We start from the raw sequence: 26146 nt of genomic DNA, 5'->3' as shown, positions 1-26146 counted from the left end.
GTAAAGGGGAAGAGGAGGGGGTCTCTGGAGAACCTAGCCAGCCAGCTGCCCTGATATTGTGGTTTGGATATGAGGTGTCCCCCAGAAACTCCTGTGTTAATGCAGGGATGTTCGGTGATGAAGTGATTGGGTTGTGACAGTTGTAACCTAATCAGTCCATCCGAGTTTGAATGGTCTTTGTAGGCTGGTAGGGTGCGCCTGGAGGAGGTGGGTCATGGGTGGGGGTGTGTGCCCAGAAGGATTGCAATTGCTTTTGGGTTCAAGTGCTGTGCCCACCCCCACCAGACCATCAGCTCCTCAAAGGCAAGGCTCCAAATGATCGTGCTCTATACTCCCAATGCCAAGCACAGTGCCTGGCCCTCAGTACGTGCTCAGTAAATGCTTGTAGGAGACCTACTTGAAGACACCCTAGATAAGAAGCAAGCGTTTCCTGCAGGAAACACCCACCTCCTGCCTGGCCCAATTGCCTGACCTGCCCCGCTCAGCCTACCTCATTGAAGAAAGGGTTGTTTCCCATCTTCACCCGTGTGTTATGCTGGCGGCCCGCAATGGTCACCTTTGTTGTGGCCTTGATGTTGTTGCCCATGAGCTGTCGCCCTTCAAACACCTTCACCCGCACCTATAGAGGAAAGCACACAGGAGAGAGATGCTGGGGGCCCAGGCTCCCCTTCCCCTACAGGGACTCTTCTTTCAGTTGCTGTGATAAGCAGCATTTTAGGTAGATAGAGAGAGACTCCAAGGGGAAAGGCTAGGAGCAGCTGGACTCAAAGCAGCCTTGGGTTAGCAAGGTCCCAGGTCACTTAGGTTTTGTCCCAGGACACTGGGATTTTTTTTAAGCAAGTGTATGACATGATGATCAGACATCTTTGAAAGACCATGATAACTAAAATACACAGGGAGGGTTAGGAGTTCAGCTCAGCGGTTGTGTAGTTTCCTAGCATATACAAGGTGCTGGGTTCAGAAAACAAATAAAGAACAGGTAGGAGGGGCTGGGGATGTGTCTCCGGCGGTAGCGTGCTCGCCTGGCAGGCGTGCGGCCTGGGTTTGATCCTCAGCACCACATACCAACAAAGATGTTGTGTCTGCCGAAAACTGAAAAATAAATATTAAAAAATTCTCTCTCTCTCTCTCTCTCTCAAAAAAAAAAAAAAACTGTTAAAAAAAAAAAAGAACAGGTAGGAGGAGGCTATCTGACGGTGCGGTTCAGGGAAGTGATAGTCATGCGCCATGCAGGGAATGGGCATGGGAAGGGAGAAATGGGGCAATGGGTGATAGAAAGAGCTAGGATTTGGCCATGACCTGAATGTGGGAAGAGGGGAAAAGTCAAGTTCGGACCTCCTGGGCAGGTGGCATGTTGGAAACAGGCAGAACCCTGGCAGCAATGTTGGGCCGCAGGCTATGGATCAGAGTGGGGTTAGTGAGGCATGGATGGGCTTCTGGAATTCACATGGCTCTGCAGACCTTCCCCTGCGCCCCCCCTCACACCCTGCTCAGCCTTTTCCCACATAGTTTGATTTGACCTTGTAGGATTCTCACTGGTTTAGCCAACAATCCAAGGACTTGGAAGGGCAGGTCCATGCCCTCTGCCTCCCAGCATCTATGGGGGCCTGCGGGGCGCACACTGGGCCCCTCCTGCTGCCTCACCAGATCGGCTCCAGTCCCAGCCACAGGCAGACATTCCTAGAAAGGCCCCTGGAGGAGCAGGGGATGTAATGAGGTTCTCAGGACCTGAAGCTGGGTCTGACCATGACCTTGTGAAGGGGAGGGGATGGCTGGGGAGCATGGTGAAGATGTCAGTGGGTCACATGGACTTTCAACCTGGAGAGTCCTCACCTGAAAGTGCTGAGGCTTTGAGGACAGGACCACTGGTGTGGTGGCACCAGGAACCATCAGCTTCTGACGGGCCGCCTCTTTCATAGTTATGCCCAAGACGTCTTCCTTTTCTAGAGAAGCAGTCCAGGGAGGGCACAGAGGCTGGAGCTCAGGAGGGGGGCAGAGCCATTTCCCCCTTTCATCACTCTGCCCCCTCACCATGACCAGCCACTAACTAAAAACATGGCCAAGACTCCTTAATAGGGGCACATGTGCTCCCCAGAACATTTCCAGGGACCCCTCCCACCCTCAGTAACTGTGATCCCTGGACCCAACTCTTCACAATGGGGGGCTCTTGGAAATGGTCATCCTTGTACCCCCTATGCCCACTGAAGGCTGGGCCTTTGTTTGAAGATGACAAATGGACACACGAGGAGTCAGATGGCCTTCGCCAGATGTCTGGGGATGCAACCACTAGATCTATATGGTTTCCAGGGACCCTAACCTGATCACAATCCTTCTGAAAGCCTCAAGGGTTGGGTGTCAAAGTTTCCAAAAAGCTCATCTAGCTATGCTGGGAGAAGCCCCGGGGAAGGACAAACCTGTCCTCTCAAAGTCCTCTTGGGTCATATGGAACACCTGTAGGTTGATAGTGCACTGCAAAGCAAAGGCAGGGGCTGGTCATCCAGACCCTGGAACCCTCCCAGGCTGGCCGGCCTCACAGCCAATCCTCTGGAGGGGAGTGACGATGATGCCCCTGATATGGGGCCACACCTGGCGCAGCCGGGGTGCAGGGAAGACATAAACTAGAGAGGAGAGAGCAGTGGAGGACACTGGGAGAATCAAGGAGCCACACAGTGGTGGCAATGGCAGCAAGAAGGTAGTGAGGAGAGGGAGAGATGATGGGGCATCCATCAGGAACCATCTCTCCCCCTTGCTTAGCATCTCTGGCCTCCTACAAAGACCTCTTAACTGACCTCCTACTTCCAGAGGACCTCGCCACCCAACCGGCTTCACCTCATCACCAAGATGGCTTGCTCACCTCCCCAAGGGCCCTGAGCCATCAGAGGAAAGCCGCCACTCAGCAGTGCAGACCACAGGGCCCTTTAACTTGGCCACCCCCTGCTTCAGCTCTGCCACCTCACCTTCTCCCCCAACTACATGCTGAAAGTATAGGCAGCCCCTGTCCATGAACCTGCCTCCTCCCCACACACTGAGCCCTTGCCTGGTTTTCCTTCTTTTCCTGCCCACTGGGAAAAGGAATGCTCTTCTGAGAGACATAATATACAAATAGATGAGGCCACACCACAAATAAAAATAAAACTCTGACCACAATCTGCAGCAACCTACGCAGGCAACTAATCCATTATCTACAGCAACCAGCCCAGGAAGGCAGCCTTCATGAAGTCTGACTTGTAGGAAGTCAGACCCCTATCTCTAACAACAATCCAGGAAGCCAGGCAATGACCACCAGCCTCCAATGGCCAGGACTGGATGAATAATAACCTGACAGCGGCCCTAATTTTTGTCCCTATTCACAACTTAGGACCAAGTAGAGAAATAGGCTCCCCAAACCAATCAGAGAGGATGCTGGGATTCTAGTTAGCCAGTCTCTGGTTTCCATGTAACATCTCCACTCAGGTACACTCGGAGCCTACCATTTCCCGACTAAAAAGCTTTCCCACTCCCCTGCTACCTTCAAGTGTCTGCTAAAACTCAATTTTGGCCAGGCACCATGGTGCACCCCTGTAATTCCAGTGGCTCAGGAGGCTGAGGCAGGAGGATAGCGAGTTCAAAGCCAGCCCCAGCAATGGCAAGGTGCTAAGCAACTCAATGAGACCCTCCCTGTCTCTAAATAAAATACAAAATAGGGCCGGGGATGTGGCTCAGTGGTCGAGTGCCCGTGAGGTCAATCCCTGGTAACCCTTTCCCTAATTAAAAAAAATCAACTCAATTTTTCATCCCAGTGCTAACTCTCAGGACAATCTATTGATCTTTCTCAATGGATGGATGGAAGGGGAGCTGCCAGGTGGACGGCAGGGTGGGGGAATCGGCAGACCATGGCAGTGGGCTCCCTGCTGGAGTGCAGAAGCTCAGCTCTACTAGTTGCTCCAGTTCCCCGAGCTGCCCTGTCGTGGCCTTTCTGGGCCTGACTCACATCTGTGGGCTCCATGGAATGGTTGAGCAGGACCAGGTCCTTCACAAAAAGGACCTCACGGGATTTTTTCTCCAATGACTTGAGCAGCACCGTGGCCAAACCAATGAACCTGGGGAAGGAAGGAGCAGGGTGAGATCCAAACCCGGGGACAGGGTCTCCTGTAGGAAAGGCCTTAGCTGGGATGGTTTTCTCTCAGGGGCTGAAGAACCACCCAGGGAAACAGGGGATCCACCAGAAGGCGCAGGGCTCTCCTGGCTCTGGGGCTCCCCATGCAAGGAACTGCTGATTGGGCCAATCAGATTCTCTGAACTGCCATAACTTCACTCCCAAGGGGTTGTCCCTCTGGGTTGGGCATGAGAAGGGACCTTGTTAGGAAGCCAGGCTTTATTTAGCCAGAGAGAAGAAGGAAGGGGAGGCCCATAGCTTCAGAAGGCCAGAGCTGTTGCTGGAAGCCCAAGTTCCCATCCTCACCAACTTGTTCCAGGCCCCACCCCCTTTCCTCCCTGACTGGCTGAAGTGAGCTCCGCGAGGTGAGATGGATCTGCTGCTGCTGCTCTGGTCAGGGAGCCAGGCTCCACACACCTCTCTCTCTCTCTCTCTCGCTCTCTCTCTCTCTCTGCCTCACCTTTCTTTCTTTGATGGGGTCATGTCCCGAAGGATGATTTGCAGGAAGGAGTCTTTTTCCAGGGGGCGATTCCAGAGGTACCATACCAGGGACTGTGGAGGGCATGGAGAGGTTCGTGTCCTTCCTTTGCCCTCCCCATCACATCCTCCTAAGAAGTGCGGGAAGGCTGGGGACAGGGGCTGGTACCATATTTCCCCCAAACTTGGAGCTTCCCTCATGTCGAATTTCCTGAGATGGCATTTGCTGTCTTGCCCAAAGGATAGGGTGTCCCATCTGGGTTCCTCGGCTTGAACTGGAAAGCTGTGTTAGGAGTTCGGGAGCTTGGGGGAGGGGCAGCAAGAATGGATGAAAGAGGACATGGGGGTCCTACACAGGGATCCTTGTCTCTGCGTCAGACTTCTAGACACACATCTGTGGATTGGTTGGATCAGTGGATGGGCCATACCATGGTCAATCCCAGAGCTGGGAAGAAGCACTAAGAAAGCTGTGGGAATATAACCTTGTCAGATTGGAGATGCCTCGACCTCGGGAAAGCCGGTGAAGCTCCCTGTCTGCTCCCCAGGCCTCTAAGCACCTGCCTGGACCCCACCATTGTCCCCCCTTGCCATGGGGGTCAGTGAGTGATTCCTCTTCTGGGCTTGCCCTGGGTGTCTACCTCATTCCATATGGGGTCATTCCCTTCTGCCACGTGAGTTCTTTTCTTCATATCTGCAGAGACACCAAGGGGCCGGCATTGGTCCTAGGAAATATTTCAGTGTCTGGGCTTGATGGGGTCAAGGGACATAGCACATTGTAAGGACTTTTCCCATCTACTTCTGCAAGTGTGAGACGGCATTGACTGCGTGGTTTTGTTTTTTTTTTTTTTTTTGCAGGAGGCAGGGGAGGATGTTTAGAAATTTCTCACTTTATCACCCTGTATGACAGATAATGCTTTGTCCCTTTTGTTTTCTTCCTAAATCCTTCATTCCCAGCGTCTTCCAGTCAAGTGGGCCAGTGTGGCTCATTCTGGTCAATTGGGTACAAGAGCCATATTCACAACTGCCAGGCTGGGTTCCCAAAATCTGCCTGTGAGTCTCCATTCTCCTCTCCCCCTCACCCTATGGCCACCTGCAGAGTGGTGACTTCACATCCACAAGGGACAAGCAGCTGATCCCCCACTGGGTCCTGTCATGCAAGAGACCCCCCTGACCAGCACCATCCACACAGGACTTGGTGTGAGTAAGAAGTAAACTTTTGTTGTTATGCACTGAGACTCAAGGTTTATTTTATTTATTTTTAGTTGTAGATGGAAACAATACCTTTATTTATTTTTATGTGGTGCTGAGGATTGAACCCCGCACACCACATGTGTGAGGCAAGTGCCCTAATGTAAGGCAAGTGCCCTACCATTGAGCCACCACCCCAGCCCCTCATGGTTTATTTATAATCAGGGCAAAGGTAGAGCACCCTAAGACATCCTGAGACATCTGTAAATGGGCTGAATGCTCTTTACCCACTAAAATCCCTCTCCCCCATAAATTTCTTAATTGAAGACAGTCAATAATCCTGCAAAATAATTTTTAAAATGATAAATTACTTTGAGCATCTTCTCCAGGAAAGAATGTGAATGCATGTGTGTGTGTGTGTGTGTGTGTGTGTGTGTGTGTGTGTTTCTATGAGCCAGGGGTGCAGGGAACTGGGTGGTATGCAGGGAAGATGCTGAGAAGGACAGGATGAAAGGAATAAAATAGTAAACATAGCCAGGTGTGGTGGCGCAGGCCTGTAATCCCAGCAGCTTGGAAGGCTGAGGCAGGAGGATTGTGAGATCAAGGCCAGCCTCAGCAACTTAGCAAGGCCCTTAGTAACTCAGTGAGTCCTGTCTCTAAATACAATATAAAAAGGGCTGAGGATGTGATTCAGTGGTTAAGCACCCCTGGATTCAATTCCCAGTACCAAACCAAACATTGAATATGAATAGGACTGGGCATAGTGGTGCACACCTATAATCTGAGCTGCTTGGGAGGCTGAAGCAGGAGGATCACGAGTTCAAAGCCAGTCTCATTAACTTAGAGAGCTGTAAGCAACTTAGGGAGACCCTGTCTCAAAATAAAATATATAAATAAAAAAGGAGTTGGGATGTGGCTCAGTGGTTAAGTGCCCCTGGTTTCAATTCCTGGTACCAAAAAAAGAACAAATAGGAACTTGTAAAGTTTGTGGGTATATCTATGAGTGAACCCAGGGTTCTGGGTTTTAGGCATTTTTGTGTGTGTCAGAGATTGAACTCAGAAGCACTCAACCACTGAGCCACATCCCCAGCCTTATGTAGAGACAGGGTCTCACTACATTGCTTAGCACCTTGCTTTTTGCTGAGGCTGGCTTTGAACTTTCGATCCTCCTGTCTCAGCCTCCTGAGTCGCTGAGATTACAGGCATGCAACACCATGCCCAGTGGTTTTCAGCATTTGTTAGATATATTTCTAGAAGGAGGAGAATGGTGCCTTTGTGATATGATGGGGGAGAGGGCTTTAGTCAGGGAGGGGAGCTGCAAGTCTCTGCCTGGCTAATTCTAAAATTAACCAATCAGGGCAAATAGTATTGAACCCCCTGAACACCTCTATGATCCTGCACACTGGATATAGCATCCTTTGTGAGTCCATGGTACCAAGTATCAGTCTCTGAATATTGTCATGTTCAACAAGCATGGTTTTACAAACCAAAAGAAAAAAAAATTAAAGGAATTTCATTCTTTGCTTTTCTAGGAACTACTGTTATCCCTAAGTATCCTGGGAAATTGGTTCTGGGACCTCCTATGGATATCCAGGTCAGTGGATTCTCAAGTCCCTATATACAATGGTGTAGTATTTTCCTATAACCTACACACATCTTCCTGTATATATTTTTTCTTTCTTTTTTTTTTTTTTTGTGTGTGTGTGTGTGTGGGGCTAGAGTCAAACCTAGGGCTTGGTGCATTCTGGGCAAGTGCTCTGCCACCAAGCTATATCCCCAGTCCTTTTTTTTGATCCAGGGATTGAACCCAGGGGTGCTTAACCATAAGCCACATCCCCAGCCCTGTTTATTTAAGACAGGGTCTCTAAATTGCTTAGAGCCTTGCTAAATTGCTGAGGCTGGTTTTGAACTTGTGATCCTCCTGCCTCAGACTTCTGAGTAGCTGGGATTATAGGCATCCATCACAATGCCCAGCTTATCTTTCTTTCTTTGAACCTCAGTTTATGGCACAGCCCTAGTTCTTTTTTTTTTTTTTTCATTTAAAATATTTATTTTCTTGTAGTTGTACACAATAACTTTATTTATTTTTATGTAGTGCTAAGGATCAAACCCAGGGCCTTGCATGTGTGAGTCAAGCACTCTACCTCTGAGCTACAACCCCAGTGCCACAGCCCTAGTTCTTGGAAGAAAGTTGAAAAGTATTACTCTTCTTCCTTTCCCATAACCATTCCCTGGAAAAACTAGGCAGAGAAGTCCTAATGAAAGAAATAATGGCAAGAAAGGTGACAGGGTTTTTTGGTTTGGTTGATTTTTTTTTTTCGTACTTAGGATTGAACCCAGGGGTGCATAACCACTGAGCTATATCCTCAGCCCTATTTATTTTATTATTTTTAAATTTTGAGACAGAGCCTTGCTAAATTGCTGAGGCTGGTTTTGAACTTGTGACCCTCCTTCCTCAGCCTCCCAAGCTGCTGGGATTATAGGTGTGTGCCAACACACCAGGTTTTTGTTGTTGTTGTTTTTTTTTTTTTTTTTTTTTGCAGTGCTGGGGATCAAACCCAGAGCTCTATTTACTAGGCAAGAGTTCTACCACTGAACTACATCCCCAGCCTTTACATGGTAGCTTTTGAAGGTGCTGGATAGGGTCCATCTCATCATGGGTCACCTAGCGTACCTTTTACATAGTAAGATACCAATAAATGTATTTTTTTCACTAATGCATGTGGCCTCTTGGGGCTCCTCTTTCCCTCTGGACGCTGGCTCTCACCTCTGAAGTAAACGGTCAGGCAGGGTTTGGGCGGTGGAGTTAGGGGTGGTTCAATCTTGGCAGACCCCACAAAAAGCCGCAGCATCTTGGATACCTCTGTCTTCCTCTCCTTTCTTCTTTAGCACTACAGCTTCCTTCTTGGGGTGCCTTGGTCCCTCTGGGGCAAGTGGAACTTAGCAACAAAGGGGATGTCACAGAGGTGGAGAGTTCTTGGTTCTGGGGAAGAATCTCTGGAAATAGGAGAGGGCAGAGTAACAGAGTACCTATCAAGTGAGTGGCTTAAGGGACTGAGCCTCCAAACAACAAAGTAATCTGTCTGCTTTGACATTCCCTCTTTCCTTTCCCTTTCTTCCTATTCTTGCTGTACTTTTGACTTGAAGATTAGGCATATGAGAAATGTTTTCTCTGTATAAACAAGTAGTCTAGGGTGAATCAGTGAATAATTTAGATGAGAAGCTAAAAGAAATGAGGCCATCAGGGCTAAAATAGTGGCGCACACCTGTAATCCCAGTTGCCTAGGAGGCTGAGGCAGGAGGACTGCAAGTTCAAGGCCACCTTGGGCAATTGAGTCAAAACTCTGTCTCAAAAAAACAAAAGGCTGTGAATGCCTAGCGTGTGTGAAGTCCTGGGTTCCATCCCTTGGACTGGGCCTGGGGCTAGTGAGGCCATCAGAGAAAAGGCTTGAAAAATCAAGGACTGTCTCTTCGAGGTCTCATGGAGAAGCAAAACATTTAGACCTTTTTTTTTAAAGGAAACCTAAGTTTGGACATGAGTTCTTCAATAGAGGGAAATCAGCTTTTTTTTTTTTTTTTGAACCAGGGATTGAACCCAGAGGCACTTAATCACTGAGCCACATCCCCAGCACCCTGTCTTTTTTTTTTTAATATTATATTTAGAGACAAGGTCTCGCTAAGTTGCATAGGACCTCACTAAATTCGTGAGACTAGCCTTGAACTCATGATTCTCCTGCCTCAGCCTCCTGAGCCATTGGGATTACAGGTGTGCACCACCACATCCTGCTAAGCCACCACAGAACTGGTGGCTGTCATTGCTGCTCTTTAGGTCTTTGTGTGAGGATGGAGCTGGGTCATTTGCTCCTGTTGTCCCGATTAGGTAAGGCCTTTTCTGGGTTGGCTTCAAACATTGTATAAGTTACTTCTGATCCAATCAATGGTCAGGATAAGGAATCAATGAATATTTTAAAAGTGTACCTTATAACTAATGAATATTTTAAAAGAGAAAAGGTTTAGGAAAATCAAGGACTAATAGCATAATAAGCATACTATTATTATGCATTCTGAAAGAGATGTGGCATTCAAAGACTGAAAGCTGAATGTTTGATCACGGTGCTCAATTATTTTCTAGTGCAGCAGATGTAAAAGGAAAAAGTATGCCCTGGTAGTTTTTCTTGAACTCGAAACACAATGCAATGCTTTTTTTTTTTCTTTGTTAATGATTTTCCAAACTAAGCATAACACCAAAGATCCCTGCAGAAGAAAAGGCTGACATTATTTGGCTAAAACTAAAAAGTCCTATGCGGAAAATATGCTTTAAAGCTGAAAGACAAATACCAAAGTAGGGAAAACATTTACAACACATTTAATATCCAAAAGGTTATTTGGTTTTAGAGAATGAGCTCCTAAAATTCAATAAACTGCTTTCCCCAGAGGAAAGCATGGGTAAAGTTCACTTCAGACATAGTGTTTTCAACATTTATCCGTGTTGTAGGATGAGTCAGAACGTCATCCCTTTTTTTGGTTGGGTAAATCCATTATATGAATGTGTCACATTTTGTTATCCATTCATTAATTGATGGTCTTTGAGATTATTGTTCTAGTTTGTTTAACTTTTATTTTTTATTATCATTATTTTTTTATCCACTGAAGTTTTTATTTCTTATGGGTTCTATCCCAACCAGTCATTTAAAAACCAAGTAACACAGCCCTGAGGGGTAGGGTCTGGGAACTGCACCTCCCTCCTACTCACAGGGGTAGCTGAGGGGAAGAGGGAGGGGTGGGAGAGGTGGTTGAGGCACCCAGGCAGCAGCAGCAGCAGCAGTAGTAATGGGCCTTGGTGTCACAGAGCCACTCAGTCCTCTCCCAGACCCTGACTGGAGCCCACCTGGTTTGGGGTAGAAAGTGGGTAGAACCTACCCCAGGATCTCCCCTTCCCTCCTTAGATAGCTTCCTTGGGGGCTCAACCCATTTCTTCTGGCAGGAGACTGAGGCACACGGAGAGGAGGAAGTGGGAGAGGAGAACACAGGAGAGGCAGGGTAGTGGCAGAATGAAGGCAGAGGTGACAGGGGTGGGTGAGGCCCCAACACCACCCCTTCGCCCACCTGGGGAAGGGCTGAGGAAGCCACATCACTCCAGCTCTGCACCCACGCACCTGACACCATCCAGTAGCATGGGTGTACCATGGTCTTGGTTTGCAAAGCAGGCATGCAAGTTGGTGTGTCCACTGTGCCCTGGCCCCACTCCAAAGAGTCCTCTGTCACCCAGGGATCAGGTGTGGGGTGCTGGGAGGACCTGAGCCTAGAAGTTGGGACCCCAGACTGGACAAGGATCCCAAGGCCAATCTTGCATCTACTCCCTTCCAGCCAGATCTGTGCCTCACACTCACCCATGACACGTGCCTGTACTGTCACCAGCACACAGGCACCCATGCCACCCTTGCAGGCTAGGAGCAGCTCCTCTTTGAGGACGCCCTCCTTATATGCTCACACTTGATGCTGTAACCTGCCCAGAGACAGGAACAGGTGTGCCATCAGCACTCCCATAGTTTCCCAATCCTGTCCCCAACACTCATGGCCATTACCCATTTCAAGACATGCTAAGCCGCCTGGAGAATGGGGCATGATGCTGGGGATCTTGCATTTAAGTCCTGGCTAAGGCTGGTGTGTGGGGGTGGATGATGAGTCAAATGCCACAGAGGTCAAGGAGGTGGAGTGCCATGGCCAGAGTGAGGGCATGTTCAGACCCCAGGCCTGTCTAGTGCTGTCACAGCCTCTGATTTTTCAAGAAAATTGGAAATCTGGGCTTTTATACAAAATATTCCAAGTGTTAAATGTTTGCAACTGAGCAAGGTGCAGTGGCACGTGTGTGTAATTACAGTGATTCGGGAGGCTGAAGAAGGACTGTAAGTTCATGGCCAGCCTAGGCAGCTTAGTGAGACCCTGTCTTGATGTAGCTCAGTGGTAGAGGGTCCCTGGGCTAAACCCACAGTACAAAAAAAAAAAAAAAAAGTTTGCAATTGAATACAATTGGGATATAGCTTGTGCTTGCCCCATGTGCACAGGCCCTGGGTTCAATCCCCAGCACCACACACACACACAAAAAAAAAAAAAAAAAAAAAAAAAAAAGGAAAGAAAGAAAGTAATGATGTGTGGGCTCCTTTGTCCCCTCTGCCTGGGCCCTCTCCAGGCTTTCCAGTCCCTCTTTGCAAGGCCTGGTACTTCAGCACTCAGCTTCAATGACTTCCCCTTCTAGACACCTCTCAAACACCTCAATGGGAAATCTTTCTTCTAGAACACTCTTGGGGGCTGGGTGTTCCTGCATGATAATTACCATCTTGAAATCTATTTGTGTTCTTGACAGGTGACTGCACCACCCGGCTTATCCTCTCAGCATTTGCTCATTTAGAGTTGAGGGAAAGCTGAAGTCTTGTCTCCTGGGATCCTACTTAGAGTTTGGGAGTTGGATATTGGAGCTGAGATTCCACCCACATTCTCAAGCTCCTCCAACTACCTTCTCTTTATTCTTAAACTCTTCAGGGAAAACCCTGGTCCTGACTCCCCTCTATATTATGTGGAAGGACCAACAACATCCAGAAAAACTCTGCATAAACGTTTTGTTTTGCTATTTATTTATTGTGCAATGTGAGGGATTTAACCCAGGACCTTAATCATGCCAGGCAAGTGCTCTACCAATGAGCTACACCCAACCCCTTGTTAATTATATTTAATAGACTTTATTTTTTGCAACAATTTTTGGTTCACGACTTATTTTTAAATTAATTAATTCATTTTAAAATTAATTTATTATTTTTACTGTGGCTGTTTCTTCTGTTATGAAAAAATTCTTAATGAATAAAACATTTTTAACATTTTTTGGCCCCGCTGGGGATAGAGCCCAGAGCCTTGCTCATACCACTGAACTTCACCCCCAGCTCATTAATAAATCCCATTAGGTCCAAACAGTAGTCAATCCTATATAGGCATAAAGAGTTAACAAGCACATTCCTAAAGAGTCAATCCTAGGGGGCTGCTCTGGTGGAGGTGAGTCTGGTGCACGCCCTGCCAGCCCTGCCTCTGGGTCTGTGGGCTCAGAGAAAGGGAGCAATTGCGGAGGGGGTGGCAGTTACTGGAGTCTGTGAGAGTTGAACTCATCCTTTGTGCTGGCCTTCCCTGTTGAACAGGCAGGCGGTGGAAATTTCTACCTCGGAGATGCGCGCGCCTTCACGGCTCCGCTATTGCGCACTGAGTCGCTGGAGCTGAATCCACTCCGGACTTTGCCGCTCACCGTCCCTCCCTTGCCGGGCCACAATCCGTTTCCGCGTTTTGCGCGGTGCTGCAGCGCCCGGACACGGAGGCGGTAGCGCGCACGCGCGCTGGGGCCCGGCCCGGGCGAGCGCGCGGCCCGACGACTGCGGGTGAGACGCAGGCTCGTTCCCGGCGGGGGCGGCGGGCCGAGGGGGCCGCCAATGCGGCCGCGGGCGGGGCGGCAGGGGCCTTGGCGAGGGCCGCTGGGGTACCCCGGCCTGCGGGAGTCGGGGGCCGGAGTCCGGGCCGGGCCGGGCCGGGCGTGCGGGGCCGGGGCCGCGGTGACGCCGGCGCCCGGCCGCCGGGGGAGCGGGAGGCGGGGGCCGGGCGGCTCCTCCTCGTCGCGAACCCGCGGCGACCTTGGCCAAGTCACTTGGGCCCCAAAGCCTCATTCGCGGCCGTCCGCTGGGATCACATGCTCTGCCTCCGGGAGGAGCCGTCTCGCGCTTCAGTGGCGGGAACCTCGGAGGGCGCCGGAGCCCCGGGCTTTTTGCGGGGGGCTCCACCCGGGCCGGGAGAAAGGGCTCCCGGGGCATCGCCCTGGCCCAGGCTGCTACGGGGAGCGCGCCTCGTTGTAGTACCGTGAAGTCGCTGCAAAACTTTTCCTGAGCGTACCCCGGGAGGAGGAGAGGGAGCCCGGCCGCCCACGTTGCGCTGCACGAGCCGCCCGCTCCTCCCACGTTTACTTTAGAGAATGGAAACAAGAAACCCTCAGCTTTTTGGAATTCGTGTTTGTGATACCTGTAGTTTTCCGGAATCCTTCCGTCCCATGTAGGAAAGTGTGGTGCTGGCCGAGTAACTCCAGGGTCTGTCCCAGGGTAGGTCTTTGTGGACCACGGAGACAGTCAGCGCCCCAGTTCGGGAATTTTGTAGAAATTGAGTATGGGGGGGACTCATGGCACCATCACCCTTTTGGTGGTGGCTCTGAAATTTCAGGAGCCCTCCCAGCGTGGGCAAAGATGTGCTGAATACTATTCAGTGGGACTGATAGCGGTCACAGAAGCACGTTAGATAGTCTAGATGGGAAAAAATTAGAATATTCGAATTGACTTAAACTGAAACTTTTCGCCACAGGTGACTAGCATGCAGATACCCATGCTCTGACTTGCTGCCCCTCTACTGACATGGCCCACCGGGGTGGGGAGAGGGACTTCCAGACTTCAGCTCGTCGCATGGGCACCTCACTGCTCTTCCAGCTTTCAGTGCACGAACGGGAACTGGACTTGGTTTTTCTGGACCATAGCTATGCCAAGCCATGGAGTGCCCACCCAGATGCCAGTAGTGCCCGCCCTACCCGCATGCTCTTTGTTACTCCCCGGAGGCAGCACGAGAATACCATGTGAGTTTGGGCTTCTTTCCCAAAGGCTGGTACTGCCGGAACTGGGCAGTAAGAATTTTCTTGGGGATGATTGGGGGGTGTTGTGTGGGAAGGTTGGATGTTTAATTCGGGCATCTCTGTTGAGCAGCATAAAAATATCAGGCCTAAATCTGGACATTTTCACAGGAGACATCTCCTAAGAAGAGTTAGAAAAGCAAGATGTGTAAAGGAAAGCAGACTCCCTTTTGCACTTAGATAAGCCTTGTATGGGAAAAGGAAATTGAAGATAATTAAATTGATGAAAAGGAATGCTAAGAAGTTGATTTTAAAAGATTACCACACACATCTGGGCATGGTGGCCCATGCCTTAGAAAGACCCTGTCTCTAAATAAAACAAAACAAACAAAAAGGGCTGGGGTGGGGGGGATATGGCTCAGTGATTAAGCACTCCTGGGTTCAATGCCTGGTACCAAAAAAAAAATTAAAAAAAATTGCCACACAGGTCATGTATGATGGTACATCCCTATAATTGCAGCAGCTTGGGAGGATAGCAAGTTCCAGGCCAGCTTCCAAAATTTAGCCAGACCCTGCCTCAAAATAAAAAGAGCTGGGAAGTACTCAGTGGTAAAGCACCCCTGAGTTCAATACCAAAAGAAATAAAAACCAAAAATAATACTAAATGCCCCAGTACCAAAAATAAATAAATAATTGTCATACAGGGTAAGACCTGTGTCACTTTGATGCAGTGCTCTGGTTTGCTTGATAGTGGCAACAGTAGCTGTTTTGCATTTCTTGGCCTCACACACACAGGTTAGGAGCAAATTCCAAAGACATTGCCTTCTCAATTTGGGTTGTTACTGAACTCCATGATTTAATCTAAACCCTTCTTAGTCTAGTATTTTCAGCCAGCCTATGTTATAGGATAAGGAAGTTTCATAAATTTATTACCTGATAGGAGCTACAGTTACATTTGGCTTATATAAACCTGTTTGGCAATTCTTTTGATCTTTAAGGGAGTCTCATTTCTTACATTTTAAGACTTATTGATATGTTCAATTCTGATGATCAGACTATGCCCTTAATTATAATCTTTTTGGAGATTTGTTTTAATTTAACCTAATTTTAATCTTTCCTTAAGCACAGACTTTAGTTTTGTTGGGAGAGCTTCTTTAGATTCCATCTCACCCCCACCATTGAATCTTAGGGGACCATGATGTGTTTTTTAAATTTTCTTATTTTTATTTTGCAGTGCTGGGGATTGAACCTAGGGTATTGTTTATGCTAGGCAAGCATTCTACCCTTGAGCTGCAACCCACACACCCGCTGATGTGTTTTAAATACACATAGAACAGTGGTTTTTAATTTGTTTCCCAATGATATTAGCACTTTTTGTTGTATAGGACATAGGATCTGTGATATTAGGAAATAATATAACACAATCTTTTTTATTTTTAAATTTTTTTAGTATTATAGATTGAACCCAGGGGCAGTTAATCACTGAGCCACATCCCCAGCCCATTTTTTTTTTTTTTTTAAAGAGAGAGAGAGAATTTTTTTTTTAATATTTATTTTTTAGTTTTTGGTGGACACAACATCTTTTTTTTTTTTTTTTTATTTTTATATGGTGCTGAGGATCGAATCCAGCGCCCCGTGCATGCCAGGCAAGCGCGCTATCGCTTGAGCCACATCCCCAGCCCCCTCAGCCCATTTTTTATATTTTATTTAGAGACAGTGTCTTGCTAAGTTGCTTAAGGCCTTGCTGAGGCTAGCTTTGAACTTGCTATCCTTCTGCCTCAGCCTCAGGAGCTGCTGGGATTATAGGCGTGTGCCACTGCATCTGGCCTCCTTGACATTTTATTCAGATTGTTTTGGGTTTTTTTTTGGTTTATTTTTGGGTTTGTTTTGATGAAAGGGGAATCTCTACATTGTCCAGTTAACCTCTAAATCCTGGGATCAAGTGATACTCCTCAGCCTGGGTCTACAGACATGGACCCCTGAACCAGAAGTGTAATCCTGATTCCTCTGTCCTAAGGCATACAGAGAAGCTCCTTTAAATAGCATTTGAAATCTTTTCCTTTCTGTTATGTAAAGCTTCTTTCTAACATTGAAACTAACTCCTGGGTCCATAGCTCATTATATTAATTTTTTTTTTTTTTGAGGTACTGGGGATTGAACCCAGAGCCTTGCACATGATAGGCAAGCACTGAGTTACAACTCCAACCCTTTTTAAAATTTTAAGTCAGGGTCTTCCTGAGTTGCCCAGGTTGGGCTTGAAATTGTGATCCTCCTGCCTCATCCTCACTAGCAGTTGAGATTATAAGTGTATGTTTAAAATAAGGTTCTGTAGAATTAGTTGTTTTGGTAGTTGGAAAATTATTTCCTCATATAAATCCTGTTTTCATACACAGACCCTGAAAATGGGAATTTGGCATATTGCAAGAACTATTTTTTAGGCCTTTGTGGCTAGAATATGGTGGCAAGTGGGTTTTCAGTGGGAGTTAAAGAGAAGTTGGCAGAGGCAGTGTCAATTAATTCTAAGTGGTAAGAAGTCATTGAAGAATTTTAAGCTTGAGATCCAATTTATATTTTGAGAGGATCACTTTGGATTTTTAAAAAGTAGATTATAGTGTAAGAGTGGGATTTAGAAGACCAGCTAGAAGGCCACTGCAGTAGCCTGAGATGAGCTAGACATCATGATAGCCTGGAAAGGGAGGGGAACAGTACAAAGGAAAAAGGTTCAATTAGGATGCCTCCTAGATCTTTGGCTTGAGTAGCTGGATGGTGCCGTGAATTGTGAAGACTGAGGGAGGATAGGTTTGGATGCTGAAATCAAGAATAGTCTTGGAGGCACACAGGTCCACAAGTGTTAGCTCAGTGTCTGATCTGAGAAGATAATCCACTCTTTGCCCACTACCAAATCTAGCAGCACAATTATTCACTTCATTCCATAATGACATGACTATTCCAGTCATTGGGAATGGATGCAATACGATCAAAGAGGTCAAAAAGTTAATATGATATTGAGGAAACAGCTAGTAGATCAGATTGATTGGCATGGTATTTCTGGCGACACAGTTTGTGCAGTGTACCTAATGAGTTGGGGAAGGACGGACCCTCATGGCACTAGAATTTCATTAGCATCATTCTAAAATGTGAAAGATGCTTCAAAGATCCATTTATATTCATTTTTGTGGTAGGTGCTACACAAAGTGAGTTAGATAGCTAAGCTGTCTGCATACCAGGTGATCTTAGAGAATCACAGACTTGTAAAAGATATAGTTAACTACCAGTCAACTAATGAAAAGGAAAGTTTATATGAATCATTTAAAACTCCAGATCAGTGCTGTCCAGCAGAACTCTGCATGATAGAAATGCTATAATCCTGTGTTGTCTAATACGGTGGCCAGTGTGCTGAGCACGAGAAATGTATCTGGTGTGATTAGGAAGTGGATTTCTTTTTTTATTAATTTTTTAAAATTTATATATGATAGCGGAATGCATTACAGTTCATGGAGCACAGTTTTTCATATCTGTATACAAACTATGTTCACATCAATTCATGTCTTTATACATGTAGGAACTAGGTTTTTAAATTGATTTTATTTAAATTTATTTAGGTAGTCATATGTGGCTTATAACTTCTGTATTTGTAATTACATGTATCTATGTAATTAACTATTTGTCTTTCTTAAAAAAGCTGTTGGTTACTTTTTAAAATCACTTAAAAATGATTTTATGTGCCTTCAGCACCTATCACAGAGAGTGCAGAGATCTAGAGGAATGTGGGAAAGATGACTTTGGATCAAAAATTTCTTGTAGATAAATGTGCTCATGTATAGTATATAAAGTGTACAGACATTTTTCTGTAACCAGATGATTGTTAAACACGGGTATTATGTGGAGTATTTGTGGCCTGGTCCCATTTTCTCGCCTGTTTACAGTGAATCAGACGTCCCAATAGATGTGGAGACGGTCACATCGACTCCCGTGCCACTCTATGACAACCAGAAGGCGCGCAGCGTGATGAATGAGTGCGAAAGGCATGTCATCTTTGCCAGGACTGATGCCGATGCCCCTCCTCCACCAGAGGACTGGGAGGAGCATGTCAACAGGTAGGCCACTCCTCAGAAGTGTGGGTTAATGTCACCACCCTGTAATTATTTTGTGTCATCCTCTTCATGGAAACATTTATTGGAAACCACATAAATTTCATGGAAACATTTATTGTAGCAACATAAATGGGAATATTCTTCTGATTCTTGCCTCATAACTGTCAGTTTACTCTGCTGTGAGCTCCTTGAGAGCAGGGCCTGCATCTCAGCATTCCTGAGACTAGGGCATTTCCTGGCATACAGTAGGCAGAATGTCTACTGAGAGCTCAGCATAATCCCAGCCACTCAGGAGGCTGAAGCAGAATTGTTTGAGCCCAGGAGTTTGAATCCACCCTGGGCAAGACCTTCTCTCTCTCTCCTTTAATTTTTCCCCCCAATACTGGGGATTGAACCCAGGGGCACTTTACCACTGAGCTACACGCCCAGCCCTTTAAAAAAGTTGGAATCAGGGTCTCACTGAGTTGCTGAGATTGGCCTCAAATTTGTGATCCTCCTGCCTCAGCCTCCTGAATTGCTGGGATTACAGGTGTGCACTACTGTGCCTCTCTTAAAAAAAAAAAAAAAAAAAAAAAGTTTGTGGAATAAAGTATAACTATCTCTGTAGCTTATGTTATAATGTAGGGGTCACCCAGACTCCTATAAACGTACATTTGTAAGATATTACATCTTTATGGTCTATAGCTAGGATAGTGAAAATGTTTTGGAATCACATGAAAAGCCAACAGATGTCTGAGTGGCTTTAAAAATGGATTTGCAGCTGGCTGTGGTGGTACATGCCTGTAATACCAGCTGCCAGGGAGGCTGAGTCAGGAGGATTGCAAGTTTGAGGCTAGCTAGGGCTATTTAGACCCATCCCAAAATTTAAAAAGAAAGGAAGGGTTGAGATTACAGCTCAATACTAGAGTACTTGCCTAGCATGTCTGAGCCCTTGGGTATAATCTCCACTATTCTCAAACAAACAAACAAAAAAAGATTTGCAATCTCTGTTTTTGCAGGCATACTTTCCTGGGTGTGCTGGCTAGTTTTGTTTCCCTGCCTCTTTCTGCTTCCAGCAGACTCGGCATTCTTCCCTTTTTCTGTGTTCATTTTGCAAATGTTTATCTTTTACCTAGCAACTTTTTGGAGGTTTATTTGCACACCCTGTAATTCACCTGTTTAATGTGTACAGCCAGTGCTTTTTAGGGTAAATTCAGAGTTGTCCCCCCAACACCCTATACAGTTTGATGAGCTATTTCATCACCTCAAGAAGAACTCTATTCTCATTAGTTGTCGCTCCTCATTCCTCCCAACCGCTCTGGTCCCTGGGAGGCACCAGTGTTCTCTCTGATGTAGATTTTGCCTATTCTGGACTTGATGTGTGTGGGATTGTGTACTGCAGTGTTCTCCGGGATGGCGTCTTTGGCTTGTGCTCAGTGTAACGTTTCCAAGGCTCATGCTTGCAGGAGCATGTAGGTCATTCCTTTTTGTCCAGTGATATTCCATTGGTTAGATAGCCCACATTTTATTTGTCCACTGATTGTTGATGGACATTTAGGTCGTTTTCACTTTGGCTGTTATGAAAATGATGCTGTGAACATTCGAATACAATTTTCTTTCTGTGTGGGTGATTCTGGGGATTGAACCCAGGGCCTTATGCATGCTAGCCAAGCACTCTACTGTACAAGTTTTGTGTGGATGTATATTTTCAGTACCTAGAAGTGAAATTGCTGGATCATGTGTATAGTCACTCTGTAGGTAACTTCTCAGGGACTGCCAGACTGTTTTCCCAAGTGGCTGCATCATTTTGCATTCATACCAGCAGTGAATGAAAATTATAATTTTCCCATATCCTTGCCAACACTTATTATTTGCCTTTTATCTTCGGCATTATTATTATCATTCTAATGGACGTAAAGTAGCAACTCAAGGATTTTAATTTGCATTTTCCCATTGGCTATCTGCATTCATATCTTTTATACATAAGGAAATGTTACTTTTTGCCTCAGGAGCCTGGTAGATGGTAAACCTGCAGTAATGTTGGAGAACTTTTATTTTATAGTAATGAAAGAGAGGTAGGGAAGTTTGAGGGGACTGATGTGATCTATGAGGCTGGTTAGAAGTGGGCAGTAGTGTTGAGGAGAGGAGCAGCTCTGTAGGTTGCTTTAAAAGCTAGTGAAGAGCTGAGCAAGGTGGCACTGGCTCGGGAGGCTGAGACAGGAGGATCATGAGTTCAAAGCTAGCCTCAGCAAAAAGCAACTCAGTGAGACCCTATCTCTAAATAAAATACAAAATAGGGCTGGGGATGTAGCTCTTGTGGTTGACTGTCCTTGAGTTCAATCCCTGGTACAAAAAAAAAAAAAACTGGTGAAGAAGTTGGATGGGATCTGGGATTGGAATTTACATATTGCCCTAAGAAGAGGAAATGCTTGGGGCCAGGGTTGTGATTCAGGGTAGAGTGCTTGTGAAGCACTGGGTTCTATCCTCAGCACCACATGAAAATAAATAAAGATATTGTGTCTACAACTAAAAATATTAAAAAAAAAATAGGAGAGAAAATGCTCTCAGAGTGTCAGATGAAGAGGAAAACTGCTGTGAGTGGAGGTCAACTTCTAGAAGATTGCCAGTCAGTGAATTCAGCAAAAGGATTTAACACCATTGTTACAGTCAGTAATCATAATAAAGACAACAGTAGTGGTAGCAAAACAGAGCTACCTTGAATTGAGCACTTTCCAGGTGCCAGAAGTTGTACCCAGTATTTCATTTGCATTTCTTTTAATCCTCCCGGTGATTCTTAGAGATGCAGATCTCTGTCCTGTAGGAAGTGGTAGAACTGGGGTTGTTCAAACCAAGCAGTCTGACCCCAGAGGCGGTATTCCCAACGGCCACAGCCTCTGCTTATGATTATGTGTGCATCTCCACTGCCTTGTCCTTGGTGTGCATTCTAGAAAATACAAGGGAGGGGGCTGGAGTTGTGGCTCAAGCGGTAGCGCGCTCGCCTGGCATGCCTGCGGCCCGGATTCGATCCTCAGCACCACATACAAACAAAGATGTTGTGTCCACCGAAAAAAACTAAAAAATAAATAAAATTCTCTCTCTCTCTCTCTCTCTCTCTCTCTCTCTCTCTCTAAAAAAAAAAAAAAAAGAAAGAAAGAAAATACAAGGGAAAACTGCCAGGTGAGGGTTTGTTGTTTTTTTTTTTTTCCTCCTGCCTCAGTCTCCCAAGCCACCAGGATTACAGGCGTGCACACCTGGCTCTACCAGGTGTCTTTATCATTTCACCTTGGTTATGATTAAGAGGTTTTTGGAGCCAGGTGTGGTGGCGCATGCCTGTTATCCCAGTGGCTTAAGAGGCTGAGGCAGGAGGATTGCAAGTTTAAAGCCAGCCTCAGCAATTTAGCGAGACACTAAGCAACTTCGCAAGACTTTTTCTCTAAACAAAATATTTTTTAAAAGGGCTGGAGATAGGGGCTGGGGATGTGGCTCAAGTGGTGGCATGCTCGCCTAGCATGCGTGAAGCACTGGGTTCGATTCTCAGCACCACGTAAAAATAAAGTGAAGATACTTCGTCCACCTAAAACTAAAAAATAAACATTAAAAAAAAAAGGGCTGGAGATGTGCTCAGTGATTTAGTGCCCCTGGGTTCAGTCCCCGATATCAAATAAAAGAGTTTTTGTTTTTTTTTTAAAGAGAGAATTTTTTAATATTTATTTTTTAGTTTTTGGCGGACACAACATCTTTTTTGTATGTGGTGCTGAGGATTGAACCTGGGCCTCAAGCATGTCAGGCAAGCGTGCTACCACTTGAGCCACATCCCCAGCCCCCCAAATAAAAGACTTTTTTGGAGACTATTCATGCTTATCAAAGTCATTAGAGACTTAATACATGGGAATACCGGTTTATAATTTATAAGGAGAGAGAAAACTTCCAAGTAGAAGAGACACTGGGGGTGGCCTGGCCAGAGTGTTTGTCCCCAGAGGAAAGTATAGGAAGCCATTCTGTTTCTGGAGTGGTAGGTGGGTGGAGTGCATGAACAGGGGCAGGAGGACTGGGTGCCAGTGCATCTTGCCCTAACCAAGGTGGGCACACCAAGGGCCCAGGGCCCCCTCATTGGCCCATCCTGCAGAGAAACACTGACAGATTCTCATCATGTGCTTGCCTTCCTCTAGTCTCCATGGAGGCCTCCAATATGAAGTCCTTACTTCAGATTGTTTTTTAGTATTTGAAGAGATTTTGGAAGTATCCACCCATTAGCAACAGGCTTGTAAACCATCTCTTCAGACAGGTCTGTTTTGCACTTGGCTGGTGTTATTATCTGATGGTCCTTATTAGCTTCAGCTTCACTGATCACCATTTTTTTTTTCATCCTGTCCCTGAATTCGTCGCCTATCTGGAGTTTGTTGCTCCTCTGCTCTGAGTATAATCATCTTGTTGATGAGCTTTCCTTTGACTTGATTGTTAAATTGCTGCTTCCTTTCTTTCTGCATAAAGTCATGTAAAATTACAGTTTCCCACATTGAGAATTCCATGGACAGCTCCCTGCAACTCTCGATTTCTGTCCCCAGAGAGCATACTGATCACTTTTTATCTGTGGAGTCAGAAACTTAATTTCTTTGTTAGGGCTTTTGTCTCCCTTCTTGAATTATTTCAGTAGAAATTGCCTTCAGATAACCTTTACTGTATAAAAAGTGAGATTTCACTGCCACTGCTACCTGACCCTGACTTTCTCTAGGAATGGTGGATATTTTGTGAAATGGTTTAAATCTTTCTCTTTGCTTGATTTGTCTTAGATCAGGAGTTGGCAAAATCAGCCGTAGGCCAGGTCTGGTCCTTTTTTTTGTAGCAGGGATTGACCTCAGGGGTACCCAACCACTGAGTCACATCCCCAGCCCTATTTTGTATTTGATTTAGAGACAGGGTCTCACTGAGTTGCTAAGCACCTCGCCATTGCTGAGGCTGGCTTTGAACTCACAATCCTTCTATCTCAGCCTCCCAAGCCGCTGGGATTACAGATATGTGCCACCGCACTCGGCCTTGTATGGCATTTTTAAGTGGTTGCAAAAAAAAAAAAAAAAAAATCAGAAGAATAGTATTTTATGACACATGAAATTCATTGCCCATAAAGTAACTTTTATTGGAATATTGTCATGCCATTCATTAAGTATTGCCCATGGCTGCTTTTGTACACAATCATAGGGTTAAATAGTTGTGGCAGAGACTGTATGGCCCAGAAGCCCTAACATAAGTACTTTATATTCTCTTAAAGAGGAATATAAAGAGGGTCTGGGCCATGAGCCTGTGTGCCCCAGATGTGTGCCTTGGAGGACCTTTGGAAATGATTTCTGTTTACTGGCATAGCGGGGCCATCCTGAGGACGCTGGCTCAGCTTGCCTCCCTCTCCACGAATGTCAGATGGCAAGTTTCTTTTTTTCTTTTTTTTTTTTTTTTTAATATTTTTTTTAGTTGTAGATGGACACAATACCTTTATTTATTTACTTTTTATGTGGTGCTGAGGATCGAACCCAGTGCCTCAACATGCAAGGCAAGCACTCTATCACTGAGCCACAATCCCAGCCCCTCTTTTTTTTTTAAGAGAGAATGTTTTTTAATATTTATTTATTTTTTTAGTTTTCAGCGGACACAACATCTTTGTTTGTATGTGGGTGCTGAGGATCGAACCCGGGCCGCACGCATGCCAGGCGAGCGCGCTACCGCTTGAGCCACATCCCCAGCCCCTCTTTTTTTTTTTTTTTTTTTAATTTTTTTTAGTTGTAGTTGGACACAATTCCTTTATTTTATTTATTTACTATTACGTGTTGCTGAGGATCGAACCCAGGGCCTTGCACATGGCTAGGTGAGCACTGTACCACTGAGCCACAATCCTAGCCCCAATGGCAAGTTTTATTGGTTACAATTTTTAGAAGATATTTAACAAAATACTCTTACACATGATACTTCTCAGCATCTGTTCAGAGGGATTTTGAGACATATCCAACATTTTGCTGAAAGAATCTAGTGTTTGAAAGCAGGCTGTCTTGTCTTAGAAATCCGAACTTCTGAATTCCAGCTCACACTCCCACTTCTCCTTTTCTGAACTTTCTCTAAATTTACATCTCAGTCTCCTATGTGTCTATGTAGAAGTTTGAGGCTGGAAGGTTGAAATTCTGTGCCTGAGATGTTGGCACAGAATTTTGTTCTGTCCAAGTTGTTTCTTTCCCTCCCTCCCTGCCCCCACCTGCTTTCTGCTCTCTCCCCACTTCCTCAGTGTGAATGGGGCCTGTTGAGTTTCTCTGATATTCTTTGTCTATTCTTGTTTGACTTTGGGTTTAAAAAAAAAAAAAAAAAAAAAAACCTTTGAACATTTTAATGTTAAATTAGACTCCCTGAAAATAGTATGAGAGAAATAATTACCTTTGAAAATGTCAAATTTTTCTAGGACCAGTGTGCTATTTTGGCTGCTTTGACTGGGCCAGAGGTCAGCATGTTATTCAGAATCAGTCAGAGCATGGAAAACAAAAGATGATCTGATCTCTTCTAAGAAATGAAGAAAAGGCATTTTTGCACTCATGAAAATTGAATAGGTCCAGGTCAAGGCAGGGCGCAGGGGGAAGCAGTTGACTCACCACAGTTCCCATCAGCTATTTGACTGTTTAGACTTGTATTTAACATTCTGTCTCCTGTTTTTAAATTTTTCCTTAATTATATCTTTTGCATGCTCTTTATCTTAATCTTGGGGTAGATCATTTTTTTCTGCCCACTTAATTTTCCAGCCTCCCACGAAGCCAACAAAATATAGAGAACATGTTCAGTTCTTGAGATTGCTTTGTTATATATACAGCAGCAATCCTAAGACCTTTTCCTGGGATTTTAGACTCTCAACATTGTGGTTTTAAATTTAATTTCAGCTGTCACTGGTGTACGGTGGTGATTTTCAAGTAGCTTTCTAGATTTTTATTCACATCATTTTCCTTGCTCTCACCTTTTTGGGTTTTAGAATAGATGTAGAGTAAGAAAAACAAATAGGGAAAAATCTCCTGTTACATGACAAAGAACAGGATAATTTTGGAAATGCTGTTGGTATTTCATAAATCAGTTCTATCTCATTTTCTGTTCTTGAAGCTAAATTTTGCAGTGTGATTAAAGACTTTGAGAAAGTTCCAGACATTGTTGAACGTGGAAAAATCATATTTATTGCTTATTCTGGTTGGTTATAAATGAGCATTATTACTGGAGGTAAGGCTGTGAATACAATCCCACTTTTGTGATGTTGCAGGTTCTTTGTACTTTCACAGAACTGGAAGCTCACTTTTAATGCAGGTAACCTTTGTCTTTTATTTCCAGTTCAAGAAATTTATTTTCCAGAGATGTTTACAGTAACATATAGATATAGATAGATAGGTGTGTGTGTGAATTGGGGGGACAGAGGGGATGGCCATTGCAACTGACATAAATAAATCATAGTAAAAGAGACGCACCCCAAATGCCTACAAATAGGGTAGGACTTAATCGCATTAAAAACAAAGAGGTATGTTACTTGGGGATAGAGCCATGTTTCTCCAGGGAGCTTTTTCACACTATTTGTGAGCACCTTCTGTCTCCCCCAGCCTCCACCCAATCCACAAGACCACCTGA

General features: G+C 45.6%; 2 protein-coding genes across 8 annotated transcripts in view; one reads left to right on the top strand and one right to left on the bottom strand.

Moving 5' to 3' along the window:
* FER1L5 (fer-1 like family member 5) overlaps nucleotides 1-8652 on the bottom strand; it is a gene marked incomplete at its 5' end in the record, with an annotated part of 52550 nt that extends 43898 nt beyond the window's left edge. Inside the window, 7 exons of the mRNA XM_081264562.1 lie at nucleotides 491-619; nucleotides 1834-1943; nucleotides 2415-2469; nucleotides 3971-4079; nucleotides 4596-4687; nucleotides 5251-5303; nucleotides 8568-8652. Coding sequence (XP_081120688.1) covers nucleotides 491-619; nucleotides 1834-1943; nucleotides 2415-2469; nucleotides 3971-4079; nucleotides 4596-4687; nucleotides 5251-5303; nucleotides 8568-8652 — 633 coding nt within the window. The remainder of the gene's footprint in view (nucleotides 1-490; nucleotides 620-1833; nucleotides 1944-2414; nucleotides 2470-3970; nucleotides 4080-4595; nucleotides 4688-5250; nucleotides 5304-8567) is intronic.
* Nucleotides 8653-13116: 4464 nt separating this feature from the next.
* The window catches only part of KANSL3 (KAT8 regulatory NSL complex subunit 3), a 39498-nt gene continuing 26468 nt past the window's right edge, over nucleotides 13117-26146 (top strand). For 2 of the 7 annotated variants that reach the window (XM_081264143.1, XM_081264141.1), the window contains exons 1-3: nucleotides 13117-13218; nucleotides 14183-14447; nucleotides 18368-18538. In XM_081264143.1, the coding sequence (XP_081120269.1) occupies nucleotides 14233-14447; nucleotides 18368-18538 (386 nt within the window). In that variant the 5' untranslated portion in view covers nucleotides 13117-13218; nucleotides 14183-14232. The other 5 variants (XM_081264142.1, XM_081264148.1, XM_081264146.1 and 2 more) reach the window with 4 other exon arrangements.

This window comes from Spermophilus citellus, assembly GCF_964194105.1.
Source record: "Spermophilus citellus genome assembly, chromosome: 13".
NCBI classification, from domain to species: domain Eukaryota; kingdom Metazoa; phylum Chordata; class Mammalia; order Rodentia; family Sciuridae; genus Spermophilus; species Spermophilus citellus.
This window is presented reverse-complemented; position numbering and strand designations above follow the sequence as displayed.